Genomic DNA, 21233 nt, shown 5'->3' with positions numbered 1-21233 from the left:
TAATTTTTAGTTCTGTAATCAGTTCCTCTTTATGGTTTAAGAATTTCCCTGTGTTAATTGCAACACTTTTTTGAGTTAGGAAATTGTCATCTATAATGTTTGGAAACTCCAAGGATGTTTTAGTACTGGCAGCATGTAGAGTGGCCAGATGTCCTGATTTTATAGGGACAGTCCTGATATTCACAGCTTTGTCTTATGTAGGTGCCTATTACCCTCACCCTGTCCCGATTTTTCACACTTGCTATCTGGTCACCCTAGCAGCATGAGACCTTCATTATGTGTCATTCAAACTGAAGTCCCCTGTGATCAGAGTTTTTTTTCCTACAGTTTTAGGTAGGTGTATAAGCAGCTGGTTCCATTCCCTAGAGTGATGTGGGGGGCTGTGGCAGCTACCATCTAGTATTCCATCTTGTGCTTTGTGGGAGGACATTGATCCATAAGCATTTAAAATAATTTTTCTTGTGTTATATTGGTGCCTCAGAAGCAAGTAATGCTGTTTGTGAGTGTGACACTCTGTACCTCCGGAGAACACCCTGCACCCCCATGTTCATCCTTATAATATGATTGTGTGGTATCTACTGCAAAGTTTGTCATGTCGGATGTCTTCAGAAGGCTCATGATGCACTGAGCATTGTTATAGTCATTAATTGTTACAGTAATGTTATAGGTATGAGGCTGAAAATGTGTCCTCATGGCTTAAAACAAGCACAGGCGAACACCCTCCAGGAGCAGAGGGGCAGTTCACACCTCATCAGGGCAGGTATTGGACAAATCCAGACCAGCCTCACAGGAACAAAGGACACTGGCCTAGGCAGCAACAAAGGATCTGTTGGACTCTCGAGGGGGGCACCCCCTTCCTTTGGTCAGTTTGGGACTACAGTGAGGTAATGCTCACCTGACTCTGAAAGGGGGGTGGGGTAAAGCCAAGAGGAAAGAAAGAACATGATAAAAGAGAGAGATGTTTGCCATGCTCTCTCTCCCACCTCCATCTACAGACACCCCCACCAAGCCCCTGAAGCGCTGATCAAAGGGGAAAGCCTGGCTGAAGAGCAACCAGCCAGCCTGTTGTGAGAAGCATCTAAAGTTTGTAAGGGCACCGAAAGCGTTAAGATCAGCTTAGAATGCATTTTGCTTTTATTTCATTGGACCAAATCTGACTTCTTATGCTTTGACTTATAATCACTTGAAATCTATCTTTTGTAGTTAATAAATTTGTGTATTCTACCTGTTAAGCAAGAGTTAAAAATTCAGTCAGAATCTCCTTGCTTTGCATACCTGAAGCAGTGTTTTGTCTGATGCGTGTCCGAGACTCCCCTTGGGATAACAAGCCTGGTACATATTGATTTCTCTGTTAAATTGATGAGTTCCTATAAGCTTGCAGCATCCAGCAGGCAAAACTGGACACTGCAAGATGGAGGTTCCCAGGGTTGTGTCTTGGACCAGAGTTATTGGCTAGTGTCATTCACTTGCACAATCCAAGCAGCGACTAGCCAAAAGTGCTCAGTTGGGATAAATGGGCCTAGAAATTTACTCTAAGTGTGAGTTCAGCTGTAAAACATGTGTAAGTGCAGAAGATAGCACAATACCCCATAACCACAACTGGGGATGGGAAAAGGGGCTTGGGAGACAGAATGACTGACTGAATCAGTCCAAACAAAAAGGCCTCCTGCTCTAACTCTCCTACCTCCTCCCCCAGGCCTGACCACCCAACACTGCCTTGTGTGGTTATGGGCCCTCGCGGATGGACGCACACACACACACACACACCTACCTACCTAGTGTATAAGGACAATGCTGGGAGCAGCAGAACCACAGGGCCCTCACACCATCTGCTCAGTCCCCTCCACCCCCCACATATAAAGCCCCATGGTTGAGATTCTGAGGTTCAGCCCCCTGCTACAAGCTGATCCATCCCCACCCTTCCCCCCATAGCAGGGACCCCTGGAGTTCACAGACAGCCCCTAGAGCAGGGGGTTCTCAAACTGGGGGTCAGGACCTCTCAGGGGGTCACAAGGTTATTAAATGGGGGTTGTGAGCTGTCAACCTCCACCCCAAATCCCACTTTGCCTCCAGCATTTATAAAGGTGTTAAATATATTAAAAAGTGTTAATTTATAAGGGGGGGGGTTGCACTCACAGGCTTGCTGTGTGAAAGGGGTCACCAGTAAAAAAATTTGAGAGTCACTGTCCTAGAGCCTGGTGGGAGAGATGCATGTTGCCTGCCAGTGACAAACACCCTACCACCCTGGAGCCTTGCAGCATTGGGGGCTGGGCTACCTCCACCTAGGGCTAAAGGCAACCCTCCATGGTGACCCCAGACATACCCCAGCATGTCCCTCATCTAGCCACCCTTCAGGGAGGGCTGTGTGGCCCTCCACTGCATGCCTACAGGGTCCAAATCTAGTGTGAGGGCCCTGTACCGACCTACGGGGAGGGGGCCCTGGCCATGGCAGAATCACAAGGCCAGGCCTGCAGGGGCTGTATTCCTGGGAGCTGGCAGCAGAGCGCCATGCCCGAGAGCTCTTTGGGCAGGTTTCCCTGCCCAGCCCTTCTCCTTGACCCCAGGGGCAGAGGAAACAGCAATGGTGGGGGAAGAGCATTTCTAAGGAGCCAGAGTTCAGCCCAGCCTGTGTGCTGGAAGCTGTAGGGTCCCCTGGGCCTGTCAGCAGGAGGGGGTTTAGCTGCCAGTTCAGTAGCCCCAGGTGGGACTCAGTCTGAGGAAGGTGCTTCTCCCCCCTGTCCCTCACTCCCAGGGCCAGCCCCTCTGGCAATGGCTTTGGCAAAGCCATGGCCTAGGTGGGGAGAGCACAGACCTTGCAGCTTCCTTCTGGTCAAAGGGAAGGTGTGTGGTGCAGATGGAGCCACAGGGCAGTAATGGCACATGCCCAAGGGCCTAGCTCGTGTCCTGAAAATCCGAGGAAGTCAAGTTGGTGCCACTGTCTCATTTGTGCCATCTAGCCAAGGCTGGTGCCTGGAGGACCCAGCTCTGGGGCACTGCCCCATTCTCCCCACACAGGTCAATGCCCATGGCTGAAGAAGCCAGTGCAGTAGAACTGCACCCTGGGCCATGCTGGCAGCTAGAGGACCCAGCCCAGCTGTGCTCTGGGATGACTGCATATACTGGAGCGTGCGGGGGAAGGGTCCTGACCCCACAGGCTCAATGCCCAGCTCAAGGTTGGTCCCTGCTTTCAATTGGTCCTGGCCTCCTGCCAGGCAGGAGGAGGGGATGAGGCCAAGCCCCTCCTCAGGGAGTAGTGTGGTTCTGCTATAGCTGCCCAGAATATGCCCAACACCTCCATGCCAGGAAAAAAACCATCCCTGCTGCACCAACAGCTGAAAAAGCCGCAGCCAGAGAGGCGGCAGAGCAAGGGCTGCAGGAGCCTCTTCTGGGGCCTCCTCAGGGTGCCAGGCCAAGCCAAAAGGGCTCCCCCCCACACACACACCAGCAGGGGCAGCGCTTGCCAGTCAGGGGCTCCCGGAGGCTCTCTCCTGTGTGAAGGGACTGAGAGTGGGCACAGATGCAGGCCAGCAGAGAGCCTGGCCCAACCCTGTGAACTTCTACCTGCACATCACTCTTCGGCCCCGAAGGCTGGACCTGAGCAACCCCCGCCAAGGAGCACTGGGTGCGAAGGGGCCCAGGAGAGGCCAAGCAGCACCTGCGACAGAGCCACAAGGATGGGGGGGGGGGCAGCATTGGCTCACTCCAGGGTCCCCAGGGCCTGCCCCCAGTAACACTAGCATTGTCTAAGGGACATGGGCCATCCTTCATGGAGCCCAGACCCGCGCTGAGCATCCCTGGCAGGTGGGGGGCTCCAGCCCTGCACCCACCCTGGCCCAAGCCCCAGCTCCCCAAAGTCAGCAGTGACAGGCTGGGGGAGCCTCTGTCTGGGGCTATGCAGAAGCCCCTCTAGAGTCAGAGTGGTCTCTGCCAACCAGGCACCTGCCCGGCCGAGGCGCCTGCGCTGATGGCAAACCCAGTGGGTGAACAACTTGCATGCTCTGTGTGGCTCCAGCCCCCTTGCCCCCAAGGTGCACCTCCCTCACGTCAGCTGTCCCTGCCCACACTGGGTTTGCAAGGGGGCAGGAGCCATACAGGGTGTGGTGGAGAGCAGAGGGAGGAAGGAGCAGCACTGAGCAAGGGGCTCATGGGTGGCGGGAGCACAGTCCAGCAGGCAGCAGTTCCCATCCTCGGCTGCCCTGGCACCGTCCCAGGGTCAGTCTGCAGACCAGGCATTGTGGGGGTGGGGGGAAAGGGGTGCACACAGACCAGGGGGTGCAGGCACTGCCCGGGGAGGGGAGCAGGCACATCAGGCACTGCTGGGGTGGGGGAGGTGGACAATCACTAGTATCTGCAGCTGTTTCTGACCAGGTCACATGTGGGGGAGGACAGCACCTGCCTGGCCAGGCTCCACAGCCCTACCCTTGACCAGAAGCCCACTGGCAGGGGCCTTGGGCATGCAGAGACGGGCTCTAGCCCTGCATGGGGCACCTGAGTCCCCAGCCCTTCTTCCCATCACACATGGCCTCGAGGAGGCAGCAGGAGAGAGCCCTTCCTTGGGGCCCCTGCCAGCCCGTAACCCACATCCGCAGCGGCCCAGGGCAGGAATTCTCCCGAGGCTGGAGCCCAGCTGCTTGTGGGGCAGCACAGAGCCCCGCTGCCCTGGCTATGCTGAAGTCACCACAACGGGGAAGGACAGACAGACACCTGCACACATGGCACCAAGCTATCAGCTCTCTCCACCGCACCCCCCCCGGAGGAACGGCCAGCAATGCCCAGCCTGGCACACAGCCTCTTCCCCCAGCGCAACTCATGTGGCCCAAGGCAGCAGTGCAAACCACAGGCAGGCCCCCCCAGGATGGAGCCAGGCTCAGAGCAGGAACTAGCTCCATCTTCTCTGCCTGTCCCACCAGAGAGGAGTGGGGCTGGCCACGCTCGGCCTGCTGGACTGGGCTCTGCTCCAGCTCCACCCAGAGCCAGCTGGCCCTGGCCTGGGAACTCAGTCACAAGTGTGGTTTGTTCAAAGCAGGTTTATTTGCTGAGCGAGCGGCCGCGCTAGGGCCTAAGGCAGGGCCGTGTGTGCTGACAGGTCCGGAGTGAGCGCCAGGTTCATGGGGGAGGCGGGCAAGGACTCCCCACTGAAGTCCGTGGGGGGAGTGGCTGCCTCGGCCTTGGCCTTGGCAGGCACGTCCGGGCCTGTGCCTCTCCGGGCCCAGTAGGAGGCAGACAGGCTCATGGCCGCCTGGAGCCGGGCCCAGGTCTGAGAGTTGTTGCTCTGCATGGCCTCGCAGAGGAGCCGGGCATGCTCCCGCAGCTCTGCGATCTCCCGCTGGGTGCTGCTGTTCTGCCGGATCAGCTCCTTGGTCCGCAGGGTGACACCCAGCAGCCCCGACTTCCTCAGGATCTCCACCGTGTTGTGGAAGCGCCGCTGCTTCCCAAGGCTCGAGCCCAGCTTCTTGGAGGCCTTGGCCAGGATCCTCCCCTCAGCCAGGTCCAGGAGGGCTTGGCTCCCCTGGGCTGCGATGGAGCTGGGTGCCGGCCGAGCCAGCTCCGTGGATGAGGTGACAGTGTTCTGGGACAGTGGTTCTGAGCTGCCGGCAGAGGGCACCTGCACGGTGCCACCCGGGCGCTGTTCCTCCCGCAGCCCGCCGCTGGTGGGGGCATCCAACTCAGAGGACGACACCCAGGCCTCCTCCAGGCAAAAGCGCTTGCTCTTGGCATGGCCAGCACTGCCACTTCGGGGCGGGGGCCCAGCCCCAGCCTCGTTCTCCCGGCTGTGGCCCGGGTGTGGGGCAATCTTGGGGTAGGCGTTGAGGATGGGCAGGAAGGTGTCCTTGGCCTGTGGCTTCCGGCCAGGCAGCAGCGGCTTCAGCGTGGCTGTAGCCACTGGCTGCTGGAGGAAGATGAGCCGGGCCTGGCCCTGCACACTGTCCGGGGGGGCTTGGCCACTCCAGGTCAGAAGCTGGGTGCTGGAGGAAGCTCCCAGGGGCTGCAAGGGAAGAGCAGGAGAGGAGGGTGAGCACCTAGCAAGCTACCTGGGCTCTGACCACCGAGAGCTGGGCATCTGGGCCACAAGGAACAAGGGGGCACGTGGGTGCTGGCTCTGCTCCTGCGGGGCTCCCTCATCTCGCAGTTTCACCTCTCCCTCTGGCATGGCGTGCCACAAGTGCTGCTGGTGGACAGCTCTGCGTCATGCCCAGGGCTGCTTTCCCCTCCTTCCCCACTGACCATGCGGGACAGCGAGCCCCGTCCCCGTGACCTTGGGGAGCGGCTGATCTGCTGGGGCGCGTCCAAGCCCCAGGGACTTGGGGGTGTGGTGGGGGGTTGGGGCAGGAGGGCTACCTGTTTCAGGATAACGTTTTTGACAATGTAAACAGGGGTGAATCTGGTGAACGTGCTGTCGAGATCCGGCGCCGTCCGCAGCCTGGGCCCGTTGGTCGCCCAGTGTGAGGCACAGATGGACGGCTCCTCCGCTTCAGCCTGATCCAGCGTGCTCAGGGACTCCGAACTCGTGTCTGCACAGGGGGACAGGAGCAGTGTGTAAGAGGCAGTGCGGGGGACAGTGGCTGGGCTGCCTGGCAGCGAGACTAGAGCCACAGGGAGGGGAGCAGGCAACAAAACCTCCAGTTGCTGTCTGTATGCCCCCACCCCAAAATGGCTTCAGCTCCAGGGGTATCTCACGGCCAGCCCTGCAGCTAAGTCTGGCTCTGGGAGCCAGACATGGGGCCGTGAGGGCCCTGCCAGAGCCCCATGCATGGGTCCCTTCCTGTCTAGACTGGAAGAGTCTGGGGCTGGGAGAGGCGGTGCCATGCAGAGCAGCCCAGAGTTGTGGGGTGGAGTCTCCCCAAAACCCACTGCTCAATAGCTCGCTTGGGGCGCAGAGGCCTGCTAGAGATGAGTGCCCAGCCCCTGCATTGCACAGTGCCACCCATGGAGATTGTTCTGCTGAGACAGGACAGACCTTCCCGACGTTCCTCGGACAAAACACAAGCTGGGAGCCAGCTTCTAGTCCCACTGTAGCCCCTGCCAGTGGGGCAGTCTCCAGACGAGAGGAGCACAAGGTTCCCCAAGACCCCCCGAGGCAGCTTTCCCAATCCTGCCAGCCAGCCCTGTCTCATGGCTGCCCCTGCAGTCTCACAGGGGTTGGCGGAAAGAGGAGCTTGGAGGCCCATGCACAGGCTCTCGGGGGCTAATGAGATGACATGGAGCTGGGGGAAGAGGACGCTGTTCAGGCCACTGAGTCAAATGCTCAGACGTGAGGAAATCCCAGGCCCCGGCCCCCTCGTGCGTCTGCATCATGACGCCACCCGTAACTGCAGGATCATGCGCTGGTTCCCCGGGACGGATGGGGATGAGGCACTAGCGAAATCCTTGTTATCCTCCTCATTCAGCACGGGGTGCTACCTTACTGCCTGCCACACAGATGGGTCCGGTCCCCAGGGGCCTCTGCATGGCTCCTCACCATGGCGGCTGGACATTCCTGGATTGAGCTCCACATCACCCGTTATCTCTGAGAGCGCAGGATCATCGCCCTCACTTTACAGAGCGGGAAGCTGAGACAGAAACCTCCTGAGGCCACATGCAGAGTCAGCGACAGGGCAGGGGCTGAGTGGGGAAGGGGGTCAGGGCAGCCCAGCTGCGTGGCATCCCCCGCAGGACGACAGGCCACTGGGTCCACATGCTGGGTGGGGGACAGTGCAGGGCAGCCCAACCATATGGTTCCCCCGCAGAATTGTGGGCCACTAGGACCACACACTGGGAGCGGGGCAGCCCAGCCGCATGGCTCCCCCTGCTGGACGACGGGACAGTAGCGTTCGGCAGGGGGTCTGGGCTGCCCAGCCCAGTCCAGTCCAGCCGTCTCTTCTCACCACAGGGACAGGCCAGCGGCTGCACCTGCTGCTTCTGATTTAGCGACAGGGCAGGCCTGGCCTCCCGTGCCCTTAGCCCATTATTATTGTGGCTACCGCCGAAGTTATGCTGACAACGCAAGCGGGGGGGGAAGGGAAACGGTGATTTCCCCACAGCTCAGCTAAACGTGAGCAGAATTTCATGGGGAGAGGCGATGCCCTTCTCTAGCCCAGGCTCTCTCCCTGCCCAGCGTCAGAGGCCCGGTGCAAACACTGGGGGGGGGCAGAGCCTCTATAACGAGGCAACAAAAACCTTTAATAATGGAAAGCGTCAGGCAACTGAACCGTGAGGTCCCCACCAGCTCCCCTGACAGATCGGCTCTGAAACGGCCCCCGGGGGGTTGCAATAGGAGACAATATTCACCCAGCGCCACTAGAGGGCAACAGGGAACAGGCAACAGGAGGCACCAAGGGACTGACCCAAAAGCTGCTCCGTGGCTGGCCGGGGGCCTCTGGCCCATCCTGCTAAGGGGGCAGCACTGCATGGCCCGCTCTACCCTGGGGTCTACTGGTAACACCACACAATGGGCCTTGGGAAGAGGAGGGGCCCTGTTGCATGCTGGGGTGGGGGGCCCTGTAGGGGGAGGGACCCTGCTGGGTATGGGGGCCCAGGGGCTCCCTAACCCAAGGCCCCGGCAACCCCAAGGCTCTCATCCCCAGACTGTGGGGTGCACTGGGCAGCGCTGGGGGACCAAAGCATTTGTGCATGGGGCCTGGCTCCTCCCAAACCCAGCTTAACCCAACTCCCCCCAGTCCACTTGGACCGCCCTGTCCTTCCCATGCACACAGCGCCCTCTGCTCCCAGGGGCAGGAGGGAATGGGGGGGCAGGGAAGCAGGCTGGGCCCAGCTCCAGAGCCCGGTCCCTGGAGTGAAATCCCGGGCTCCTCATACACCCCCACCCCTCCCAGTGGAGTCACGTCCCAGGCGAAGAGTGGGGCAGAGGGATGGGGATGCGGCAGGGGAGGCCCAGAGATCGGTTGCTGCCCAGTGCTGCCCCCAGGACACGTCTCTACCTGAGAAGCCAGAATCCTTTTCAGACTCGCTGGCTGGCGGGTGGGGATCCGGGAACTTCCTGCTGCCCTCGCCCCCCATGGCTGGCTTCTCCAACAGCCCCGGGCGCCCCCCGGAGCCGACGGTCGCCGCTGCTGTACCCCCCACCGCCATGCCTCTCTCCACGAGGGGCTGGCACGGCCTCTCGGTGGCGGGGGGCTTCTCCGCAGGCATCTCCGAGCCTGAAAGGGAAAAGCAGAGGATCAGGCACCAAGGATGGGCTCCCCCAGGCTCCCATCCCCAGCTTCCCGAGGGAACCCCTGAGATAGCAACTCCCCTCGTCCTGCCCCCACCTGCAGCACTGCATGGGGGGCGGGGGCAGCCAGATGTTACCCAAAAGGCACTGACCCCCCCTGTTCCCAGGGCCTACATGGGGGGGGCATTCTGGGACATATGTACCCCCCCCCCCGGGCTGAGACTCCCTCCCACCATAGCCCCACACAGCCCCCCCCCCCCCCGTCACACCCCCTATCAGCTCCCTGGCCCTCCCACCAGCGCTCCGGAGTGGGAGCAACAGCTGTTCTCTTCTGCAGCCACCACAGGTCTGTGCACCCCGCCCCGCCCACCGCTCACCCCACAGCCTTGGCCAGACACGCACCGACCCCCCCCCGTTTCCCTGCCAAGGCCAAACGCGCCCAGCCGCCGCCCCCCCCCCCAGGGAAGAGGCTGGGGCCATGCCCCTCCCGCGTGCATGTACCGACACGTGCGCACCCCCCTGCCCGCCCCCCAGCACAGGGGTGCGGCCCTGCAGCGCCTCCCCGCTCCCCACCCGCCCGGGGCCGGCCCCCTCTGCCCGCGGGGAGCTGGGGCTGGCGGCGGTGCACGTGCCCGGCCACGCGCGCCCTCCCACGCGGGGCGCCACGCGCCAGCCGGGAGACACGCGGCCCCCCGGGCGGGGAGGGGCAGGCGCAGGCGCGCTCGGCTCCGCACGCTCGCAGACACGTGGTGGGGGCCCCTCGCCCCGGCCCGTCCCGCCGGGCTGGCAGCGCCTCGCTGGGCGGCCACATGAGTTAAAGGGGGGCCACGCTCCAGGGGGCCGGCCCGAGCAGGGGCACAGAGCAGAGCCCTGGCGGGGCTGGGACAAGGGGCCAGGCAGGGGGCAGGGGGGGGCCAGGCAGGGGGCAGGGGGGGCTGGGACAAGGGGCCAGGCAGGTTGCAGGGGGGGGCCAGGCAGGGTGCAGGGGGGGCTGGGACAAGGGGCCAGGCAGGTTGCAGGGGGGGGCCAGGCAGGGTGCAGGGGGGGCTGGGACAAGGGGCCAGGCAGGTTGCAGGGGGGGGCCAGGCAGGGTGCAGGGGGGGCTGGGACAAGGGGCCAGGCAGGTTGCAGGGGGGGGCCAGGCAGGGCCCTGGCGGGGCAGGGACGAGTGGTAGGGCAGGGCACGGGGGGGGGGGCAGGGCAGGGCACGGGCAGGGCTGGGACAAGGGGCCAGGCAGGGCGCGGCCAGGCAGGGCGCAGGGGGGGGGGGGGCTGGGGCAAGGGGCCAGGCAGGGTGCAGGGGGACCAGGCAGGGCTAGGATGAGTGGTCGGGCAGGGCACAGGGGCTGGGAGAAAGCTTTGGAGCAGCTAGGCAGTGATGAAGGCGGTTCTGCGCTGGGGGGCAAGGAAGCAGAGACACTCGATTTAAGAACTCCCCATGGTGGAGACCTGCCCATAGCGCTGGGGGTCCCACTCGCTGCGGTGGCTTTCCAGGCTGAGGTTTCAGTCCAGCCCTTGTAACAAGCTGTCCCTTTGCAAGATGAACCGGTATCAAATCTTTGGGCTGTCGGTCCTTCCACACTGATCGTCACCCCTTACCCTTCTCCTTGCTAAGCTCCATGCGCTGAACTCCATGACCCCCTCAGTCCTTCCATCATCCTCGTGGCTCCTCTCTGACCCTCTCCCATTTACCAACCTCCGCTGGGAATCGTGGACACAGAACTGCACCCAGGAGCTCAGCAGCGGTCGCACCAGAACCCCCTCCAGAGGGAAACTAACCTCCCTGCTCCTGCTTGAGGATCCCATTTGTGCCTTCCCAGATCACATTCGCCCTGGGCCCACACGGCACTGGGCAAGCCCACGTTCAGCTGATTCTCCACCCCTCTGTCGGCAGGGGCCTGGCGCTCGCAGGCGTCCCTAGGTCTCAACAGCCAAGGCGCCCCCCCACCCCGGCCATCACCACTGAGGCCAGGGCCCATGTGTGCTAACAGGGACACAAAACCCCCATCAGCCCCTTGATCATCTTCAGCCTCTCGTGGCCTGTCCCCATTCAGACAGGGAGCAGCCTGCCTAGGATTCAGACAGGCATTGGGGGTGCCATCGGGGGCACTGCACAGCTAGAGCGGAGCCAACCGGGCTGGCATCAGCCACCCCCAACCTGGCCAGAGAGAAGGGACTTGGCTTGGAGCTCAGTGACTCAGCTCCTTCAACCACTGCCAGCCACGGGGGCAGAAGGAAGCGTGGCCCAGTGGGGAGGGAACAAGCCTAGGAGATTGGGGGCCAGGCCACTACTCCGCCCCCCATGAGCACTCTTGTCACTTAGCCTTTGTGCCTCAATCCCCTCTGTAGGCCAGGCAAGCAGCCCAGGGGCACAGGAGGATACAATGCATTGGGAGTGGGCAGGCACTACCATGATGGGGGTCAGAGCAGAACCATTGGCACAGATTAAGGAAACGCAGCTGCAGAACCAACCTCCCAACAATGGAGCAGAGGAAGCGGCAGGGCTGGCAGGCTCTTCTGAGCTATCCCAGAGCACACAACAACCAGCAGCCCCACCCCCCAACGCTGCAGCTACAAACCACAAAGGGGCCAGTCCCCGCCAGTAAGGCTAGGAGGGACCATTGTGATCACCCTATCTGACCTGCCCCGGCACCCCACCCAATGCCCCGACGGCTCCGCGGGAGAATCCCTCGGCTTGCAGCAGCTGCGATCCAGCGGGGCCAGTTATTTCTCGTGGAATTCCACCCTGATTCAGCTTTGCACCGCGCTCGTCCCCACGGCACCTGGGCACCTAACTGGCTTGGACAGGCACGCTGCCAGGTGAACGACTGGAGAAGGGCAGCAACCCACAGGCAATGCTACTTGCAAAATCTCACGGGGGCCTGGGAGGGGGTGTCTCCGACACTTCTGCAGGACAGCCCAGGGTGGCACAGCCATTCATTGGCTCCCACAGGGAAATCACCACCCATTTTCAGCCAGGGAGGTGAAGCCACTTGCCAAGGTCTCACACACTGGACAGATCTTCTGCAGCTCGGCACCCAGCACAGCCCACTGGGGGCAAACGCAGCCCAGCAAAGCTGTGATAAAGAAACCAGGAATCCCCTGCTCTGACCACGGGACCCCCTCCCCCTTGCCAGTGACACTGTTGAAACACACAAGGTCCGGAGAGGGAAGGAGGCACAGACAGAACAAACATGGGTGAGAGCACGCAGCTGATTTCCCGAGCAGAGAGCAAATCCACAGCAGGGCAAGCAGTGGGATCTGGCCCTGGCCCTGATGGGCTGCAACAGCAGAGCCCCCGCCCCTTCACCCAGCAGAGTCCGTCCCCCATCCTTCACCCTGTGGGAAAGCCTACACCACCTTTGGGATGGGCTCTCCGAAGAGGTCTGAGCCCGCTCACTGACCCCGCAGCTGCTCTCTGAAGTGCCAGTCCCCAAAGGTGCCCTACAGTCCCACTCTCCTTGGCATCCCAGTGCCCAGACCTCAGCTGCACAGTGCAGTCCTACCAGCAGCAATACCCTGCCTCATGACTGCCAGGTGTCAGGTGTGGGAGGAGGGCCACCCACCCTACTCCAGCCCAGAGCTGCTGCCCTGAGCGTCGCCAGCCACACAGGGCTCCGGTGGCAGCTCTGCACAGACACGTGGGCGGCCGCTGGGTGAGCTGCGTCAGGTGCAGGGCCACGTGTGTCTGTTTACACCATGCCGCCTCTGAGCCCACAGATGGGAGTGCTCCCAGCTCACGCCGGTGCCCTGCGAACACCTAGGAATGGGCAGGGCTGGGACTACCCAGGGAGGGGCCTCGGCCAGTGCCCCAAGCGAGGTGCGATGAAGCCCCCAAGCTGCCAGAGGGGGGTGGGGAGAACATCCTCCTGGCCTCCCCGGGCTACTGCTGCCCCAGGCCTCGGCTAGGCCACAGGAACGGAGCTCACCCCCAAGCACCCTGCCCAGCGGGACCAGCCCAGCAGTCACTCCCGGGCTCCCAGTTTCTAGCTGCCCCAGCCCCACTGCCTGCACAACTCCCCCTACCCCCACACAAAGGAGCATGTCCAGCCTGATGCAACTTCTCCTGGGGGACCCAGGCAGGCGGTGCCCTCGCTGAGACCAGACACCACCAAACTCAACCCAGGGACCGCAGCGCAGGTCGCAAGAGCAGGGAGGCCCAGCTGGCCCAGGCGCTAGGGGACAATGCCCACCGAGGACTCCTAAGGATGCTCTAGCCTAGGTGCACCCACACTCTCCAAGAGCCGATAGCCAGTGTGCCCAGACAGCAGCCACCTCACCTCATCCTACATCAGGGGTCCGCAACCTTTCAGAAGTGGTGTGCCGAGTCTTCATTTATTCACTCTCATTTAAGGTTTCAGGTGCCAGTAATACATTTTAACCCTTTTAGAAGGTCTCTTTCTATATGTCTATAACATGTAACTAAACTATTGTTGTATGTAAAGTAAATAAGGTTTTTAAAATGTTTAAGAAGCTTCATTTAAAAATTAAATTAAAACGTAGAGCCCCTCGGACCGGTGGCCAGGACCTGGGCAGCGTGAGTGCCACTGAAAATCAGCTCGCATGCCGCCTTCTGCAGACGTACCATAGGTTGTCCTACATGAATGGGAGGGGAGTGGGGTCTAATGGATAGCGCAGTGGGGGCTGGGAGCCAGGACTCCTGGGTTCTATCCCCAGCTCTGTCGCTGACTTGCTGCATGTCTTTGCACTAGTCCCCTCTTTGTGCCACAGGGGCAGCCCCATTCCCCAGCATTAGGATCATCCCCTCCTTCCTGAAGGGACTCCAGCCCCGCAGGGCATTACTAGTACTGAGACTCTTCACAAAGATATTATTAGGATATGATTATGACATAGTTATGCTGTATTTTATGCAAGATAAGTCACTTAGGGCCCATCTTCCCCAAGGGGCTGCCCCCAACCACTGGAATCGTGAGTCTCAGCCCCACATGGTCTGAAGCTGAGCCCCAAAAACCCAGACGCCGAGATCAGCGACCCCTTGAGCAAGAGTGGCAGTCCCGGTCCCCCTGCGCGAGGCTCCTTCCCACGCAGCTGAGCCAGCAGAACACAGCCAAGACTTGCTCGCAGCCTCCTGTAGTGTCTCGTGTATCACAAGCACAGAAACTTCACTGTTCAAACTCAGCAGCTGGTCCCGGCACATCCCAGAGCCGGGCCAGCAAAGCCAATCCGGCGGCAACACTCCCATCACAGCATGGCACATGACGACCCAGGGCCAGCGATTCAGAGATTGAGGGGCCATGAGCGACTTGGGACACGCAAATACAAGGCTGGACAGGCTCTGGGGGCCGAGGCAGCGCAGGCTGTGGAAGCCACTGGGCCCAGAAAAGGGGTGTCAAGCTGGCTCTGGGGGGACCACACTTGTGGCCCCTTGTCACCACAGAGACCCCAGTAACCTGCTGGGAGCTCCAGGCACAGCCAGCATGGGACAACCTCGCTCTGCCACAGCACGACCTGGGCTCCTGCAGGGAGCCCCTGGGGGCAGGAAGGGCCCAGGCAGAAGCAGCTACCTCAGTACCAGCAGCAGGACAGGCTCTGGCAAGGGCTCCTCATCCAGGAACACAGGCACACACCGCCTGCCCCCAAGCCTCTGGGGGAGGCTCCCCAGCTCACACTTCCCCTCCAGTTAGCAGGAGCAGGGGGGGGCAGCAGCAATAGCCACCAGATGCCCCTCCGGGGGGGCCATGCCCCCATGCCCGGCAGCAGAGGAAGCCTGTCACGTCCTGGGCCCAGCACCCTGCTTTGCCACTCACGCTCTGGCCTGGCTCAGCCCTCCCAGGAAACCCCTCCCCCTCGCCCCCCACCCTGCCAGCTGCCCCCTCCACAGCCCCTGCCCTGGAGCCCACCCCACAGCCAAGCTCCTGCAATGTCATCAGAGCCCCACAGAAGGTGGGGAACAGCATTTGGCCCACCTCACAGCAGCCCATGTGGGGAGAGACCCACCTCTCCAGCCCGCCTCCCCCAAGCCACACTGCTACCTAGTCGGCTCTGCCCCAAGCCCTGGGCAACTGGGGAAGGCCACAGCAGGTTGCAGCATGGGGGAAGGGGAAGACCACCCACAAAGGGATTTGGTGTCCAGCTTGCTCAGGGAGGGGGCTGGACGGGGGCAGTTCAAACTCCCTAGCTGTGGGGAATGGAGTTTAGAAAAGAAAAGGGCGGAGAGGAGCAACGGGATGTGCAGCCCAGAGGACTGACACACCTGAGGAGGTGGGGGCCGCAGACACCCCCCCCCCAATCATGCCACAGGCTGTGCCCACCTCTGCCCCTTGCAGCCCACCCTGCAGGCTGCCTGGCTCTCCCCATGCCCACTCTAGCCCTCGCCAGCCCTTCAGTGGCCCTGCTGGAGGAGGGAGATCGCAGCCCTTGTCCTGCTCAACCCATCCCGACTCCTGGCTCTGCTTCCCCGGCCCACCCAACCCGTGGGTCACAGCCCCTCCCCATCCTTGGGAAGTATTCCAGGGCCAAGCCAAGGGACTGTTCACCCTGGCCAGCCAGGCGAGGCTCCCAGCCTGCAGTCCCAGCTAGACATGCTCACATGCTCTCAGGCACAGCTCTCATGCCTTCCAAAGCTGCTTCTGTCTGCTGCCTGTTTAATCCTCTCCAGGGGCTTCCCAGTGGCCCAGCCCCAGCTGTCTGGAGAGCACAGCAGCTGTGCAGTGGAAAGGCCCAGTTCTGTCCACGTGGGAAAGGTTGAGACACACTAGGGGAGGCTCCTCCTTCACCCCACTCCAAGGTACTGCACCTTTCAGACACACAGGGATCTCAGTGCCGGCACAAAGCAGGCCCTGGTGGTCCCTGGAATTCAAAGGGGCTGCGAGCGCCACTGGTGATGCCTTGGCGCTTCGCATACGGCCCCCATGGGGAGAGAAAACTCAGCTTCCCATGTCCCAGCCAGGAGCCAGAGATCGGCGCTAGGTCCAACCCCTTCCCAGAGCTGGAAACAGAACCCAGGAGTCCTGGGTCCAAGCCCCAGCTCAAACCACCAACCAGCCCCCCCTCCACACCCACACACTCTCTCTCTCTCTCATCAGTAATAACACTAGTTTATTCAAACCCTGACAACATTCAGATCTCACACTCACTGTTCAGTGATGGGACATATCTAACAGGTTGGATCCACGCAGAGCAGCCACCTTGTCTGACACATGCAGCAAGAGGCCAGCAGCCAGGCTGTTCCGAAAGGTCCCATGGCTCTCACCCTCCCCAGACACTGAGGGCTCTGCTCCTGCCCTCAACACTGGCACACCCTGCCCTCGAATTCTGTCGGGGGGAGGCCAGGCTGGGAAGTTCCTGCTTTCTGGGCAACAGAGCTGCCCAGTCCTTGTGGAGGGAAACAGGATTGCAGGAGACAGGGGCTCCATCTGCAGGCAGCACAAACAGCATCCTCCAAGGAGTTGCCCTGGAACCAATGCCAAGGAGCCCCCCGAAGACCTCCAGGCTTTGCATGGGCTAAGCAGCATGGCCCGAGGCAGAGGGCGGGACTGGGAGGCAAGGCTTCCAGGTACTGTCCCGGCTCTTAGATCCTGCCCCAGTCCCTGGGCTAATGTCCTCTAGGTGCCAGTCCTGGGGAAGGAAGTGCCCAGTGCAGCTGCTGTGGTGCACGGTGGGGGCTGGAGCAGAGGCTGTGCAATGCTGGACTTGATGGCAAGGGCTTGGTTGCCACTCGGTTGGGCGAGCGAGTTTTATCTCCTCTGGGGGGTCGTTGTCTCTGTCTAGGGCATGAGCTAGTGGTCATGGCAAAGGCAGAGGTTCCCCCAACTCCACTGTCCAGTTTCACCACAGCTTGTGCTCCAGGGAGCGTCTGGACTCCAACGACAACCCATCAGCAGTAACTACTGCACTGTCCTCTCAAACCAGTGGCAATTGCTCCCACAGAGCGGCCGTGCCAGGGGCCAGCAGCCCCCCCAGTCATCTCTACACAAGTGGCACAATGGAGATATAACCCCTCCCCAAGGCCAGACCTACAACCATGGCCTAGGAGCCAACACAACCCCACCCCCACTGCCCAGTCCCCAGTCCTTCCCAGCTGCCTCACGGCAGCGCATGGGAGACTTGGGGCCGTGCAGAACGGAGCACACTGCATAGCAGAGTGGTTGGGGCAGACAGGGCAAAGTCTGTCCCATGGAATTGCCCACAGCCCTCCAACCCCAACAGGCAACGGCGGGATTTCCCCAGAGCTGCAGCTTCCTCCGCCTAGCAGTGGGTCCCTGGGGACAGTGTCTGTGTCCCCCCCAGCAGATCAGCCATGCTAACAGCCAGGTCCCAGAGCACCTCCAGCCTAGCACCTGCTGGGGGGTCGCTACATATATCAGGGGGTTGCAGTCTCATGGCCTGGTACTGAGGTGGCACAGGCTCCAGGCCTGTCTGCTGGGAGAGCCACTCATGCACCTTGCATCCATTTCCCATATCAGCCAGATACCGACTTCCTCCCCACCCCACCAGCCCTCGCTCCACACCTGTGTCCACCAACACCTCAGAGGCACTGAGGTGTCCAGCACGTGCCTCGGATTTCCGCTGGCCGAGGGGTGTTTGGTGTCCAGCTCATCACCGCTCCCAGGACACACGTTCCCCAGCCACAAGTTGGGCTGTTCCCCGGAGGAGTCTGCCTGCCCCACAAGTCACTCCTCAGGGGTCCCAGCCAGGCCAAGACTGAACCCCAGCAGCTCCCAGAGGCGAGCGTTGACCCCAGCAGGGGCTCCTGGGCCCTGGCTTGGGACACACAATGGCTGCCCCGAGAATATCCAGACTTACGACAGGGAGAGGGGGCTGGGAATTCAGGCCACTCACTCTCTCTGCACTGGAGCAGCCATGGCACAGCCTGTACCCACCGCACAGCACAGCCTGGCCAGTGCAGAGCGCCCCAGAAGCATGGAGGGGGCACCTTTCCTGGCAGCGGGTCCCCAGCTCAGCTGGGCCCTTAGCTGTACTCTGCAGGGCCTGGGTTACCGTGCATGACACAGAGTCCCTCTGGAAAAGCATCCAGCACGCTCTCCCCCGCCCATGAAGCAGAAATCCTTCTACCGTTTTACAGGGCGGGGGGGATCTGACATTTGACACACCTCCCCAGCTCCACTGCCCCCACCCCCACCTGCCGGAGCCACGGCTAACCGGTGGCAATAGCACCCCCAGGACTCAGTAACAGAGACTGAGCTGCCTTCGGACTGGAGCGGGAATGGGGGCGAAACTTCTCTGCACCATACAGCCAGCCCTGCATTGGACAGGGCCCTGGAAGTGTGGTCCTCAGCCAACCACCAGAGGGAGGGGCCGCTCCCTCGCTCACCCACGCCCCAGCTCAGCGCCACACCCCACAAAGGGCATTTCGACCTGCCAGTGGGTGCCGAGGGGCCGGCTCCGAAGTGAACAAAGCAACAACCCCATGACCTGTGATCCACCCCGCAATAGCCTCAGGCCAGCTTCTCATGGCCCCACAGCAGATAACCCCTGCCACACACACAAGTGTCAGTCCGAAAATGTCCCCCACATCCCCATATCCCAGGGGTCACCAACATCCTGAGCCCCCCACTCCATATCCCAGGGCACCCCCACACCCATATATTGAGGGAGCATCCCACACACTTGCACCCTCATCCTGAGTACCCCACCTCCAGGGAGAGCCCCATCCCAGGAGGAACCCAAGCAGCAGAACAGGTGTTGGGGGGGGGGCGCAAGAGGAGAATTACCCAGGGCGCTCTGGTATCTATTGCTCGCTCAGGGGGGCTAGAGTTCCCCAAGAATCAGGCCAGGAGTCCGGGGGGAATCAGGTTCTGACAGGGAGGGATTAGGGGGATTCCAGGCAGAGTTGGGGGAGTTCTGGGGGGCTATTACCTGCCTCTCTCCCCAGGGAAGTTTGGAGGGGACAGGGGGATGGCAGGTTTTGAGGGGTTCCAGGAGGCTCACGGGTTCCCTGGGGAACAGGGAGGTCCCTAGGGGAGCAGTATCTACTTCGTGCCCCAGGGGAATTCAGAGGGCAGGGGGGTTGGAGGGTTTGGGGCATTCCAGGGGACTAGGGTGGTTGCCGGGGCGGGCCATACCTGCCTCTCGCCCCAGGAGAATTCAGGGGGGCCCAAGAGATTTGGGGGGGCAGAGGATTGAGGGGCCCCAGGGGGCAGGGTGGCCAGTACCTGCCTCTCACCCCAGGGAGAATTCAGGGGACCAAGTGGGTATGTGGGGGTGGAGGATTGGGGGTCCTGGGGGCAGGGGGTCCCCGTGTACTAATACCTGCCTCTTGCCCCGGGGAAGTTCAGGAAAGCCCAGGGGGTTTGAGGAGAGGACTGAGGGGCCCCAGGGGAGTTCAGAGGGGCAGTACCTGCCTCTCACCCCAGGGGAGTTCAGAGGGACCTAGGACATCGGGGGACAGAGGAATGGGGGATCAATTCCTACCTCTCAGCTTGGGGCAGGGGGTTTGGGTGGAAGAGAACTGGGGGGGCCCAGGGGTTTGGGGACAGAGGACTGGGGTGGGGCTCAGGGGATTCAGCAGGCCCCGGGGGGTTAGGAGCGGAGGACTGGGGGCCCCCGGGGGACTAAGGGGTTGGGGGTGGACTGGGGGGCGGAGGAGTTCAGGGGGCCCCAGAGGGCGGGGGCGGAGGGCTGGGGGAGTTCGGGGTAGCCGGGGGTCAGGGCGGAGGACTGGGGGCCCCAGGGGAGTTCGGGGGCTAGGGGGGCCGAGGGTGGAGGACTGGGGGGCCCCGGGGGAGGTCGGGGGGCCTCGGGGGTCGGGGCGGGGGATTGGGGGGCCCTGGGGGAGTGGGAGCGGAGAACTGGGGGGCCCCGGGGGAGGTCGGGGGCCCCAAGGGGGTGGGAGCGGAGAACTTGGGGGGCCCAGGGAAGGTCGGGGGGCCCCAAGGGGTCGGGAGCGGAGAACTGGGGGGCCCCGGGGGAGGTCGGGGGGGTCCCAAGGGGGTGGGAGCGGAGAACTGGGGGGGCCCGGGGAAGGTCGGGGGGGTCCCAAGGGGTCGGGAGCGGAGAACTGGGGGGCCCCGGGGGAGGTCGGGGGGGTCCCAAGGGGTCGGGAGCGGAGAACTGGGGGGCCCCGGGGAAGGTCGGGGGGGCCCCAAGGGGGTGGGAGCGGAGAACTGGGGGGGCCCGGGGGAGGTCGGGGGGGCCCCAAGGGGTCGGGAGCGGAGAACTGGGGGCCCCGGAGGAGGTCGGGGTAGCCGGGGGGGTCGGGAGCGGAGAACTGGGGGGCCCCGGGGGAGGTCGGGGTAGCCGGGGGGGTCGGGAGCGGAGAACTGGGGGGCCCCGGGGGAGGTCGGGGGGGTCCCAAGGGGGTGGGAGCGGAGGACTGGGGGGCCCCGGGGGAGGTCGGGGGGGCCCCAAGGGGTCGGGAGCGGAGAACTGGGGGGCCCCGGGGGAGGTCGGGGGGGCCCCAAGGGGTCGGGAGCGGAGAACTGGGGGGCCCCGGGGGAGGTCGGGGGGGCCCCAAGGGGGTGGGAGCGGAGGACTGGGGGGCCCCGGAGAAGTCGGGGTAGCCGGGGGGGGGGGGGTCAGTACCCACCTCTCGCCCCAGTTCTTCTGCCGCACAGACTCAGACACAAAGACTCAACTAGGACCCCACCCCTCGCTCACACTGACAGCGCCGGCAACCAATTGGCACCTCCGCCGCGAAGGGGGCGGGGCGAGCGGCGCGGCCCCGACGCCACGTGCGGAAGCGGAGCCTGGTGCGTGTCCACGTGAGGGGCGGGGAGAGAACGCGGAGACATGTGCGGGGGCGGGACTCGGAGAAGAAGGGGCGGGGCCTCTTGGTCATACTCCCCGCGTGGGGTCCGGGCCCGTAGGGATGGCGCTGGGGGACGCCCGGGAGAGCCGCAGCACCGGTCCTCCTGCCCCCCCCCCCGGCATCCCCCAGTGGTCTCCCCTACTGCCGTCTGACTGGGCTGCCAGCCCCCCCCAACAGTCCCTCCAGCAACCCCCAACTTGGGCTTTCGGCCCTGCCCCTCACCAGCCCCCAGCCTGGGCTATTGGCCCTGTCCCCCAGTAGACCCCCCCAGCAACCCTCCAAACCTGAGCTAGTGACCCTGTCCCCTAGCAGCCCCCCAAATCTGGGCTGCTAGCCCTGCTCTCAGTAGCC

The 21233-nt window shown here is 62.6% G+C and overlaps 1 protein-coding gene across 4 annotated transcripts; it reads right to left on the bottom strand.

Annotated features, from left to right (window-relative positions):
• Window positions 1-4998: 4998 nt before the first annotated feature.
• Window positions 4999-20721, bottom strand: LOC128826682 (CLOCK-interacting pacemaker-like). Of its 4 annotated transcripts, none has more exons than XM_054010112.1 (4): window positions 20661-20721; window positions 8919-9137; window positions 6340-6512; window positions 4999-5986 (listed from the first exon to the last, which is right to left on the bottom strand). In XM_054010112.1, exons 2-4 carry the CDS (start codon window positions 9127-9129, stop codon window positions 5060-5062), a joined length of 1311 nt encoding a protein of 436 aa, XP_053866087.1. In that variant the 5' UTR covers window positions 9130-9137; window positions 20661-20721; the 3' UTR covers window positions 4999-5059. The 4 variants fall into 4 exon arrangements, with proteins under 4 accessions (XP_053866087.1, XP_053866089.1, XP_053866090.1 ...); XM_054010114.1 differs by lacking the exon at window positions 20661-20721 and adding an exon at window positions 19202-19207; XM_054010115.1 differs by lacking the exon at window positions 20661-20721 and adding an exon at window positions 9725-9829.
• Window positions 20722-21233: the final 512 nt, after the last annotated feature.

The sequence above is a fragment of the Malaclemys terrapin genome, chromosome 20 (genome assembly GCF_027887155.1).
Source record: "Malaclemys terrapin pileata isolate rMalTer1 chromosome 20, rMalTer1.hap1, whole genome shotgun sequence".
Lineage (NCBI taxonomy): Eukaryota > Metazoa > Chordata > Testudines > Emydidae > Malaclemys > Malaclemys terrapin.
Note: the sequence above shows the minus strand (reverse complement) of the source record. Positions and strands in the feature narration are given on the sequence as shown.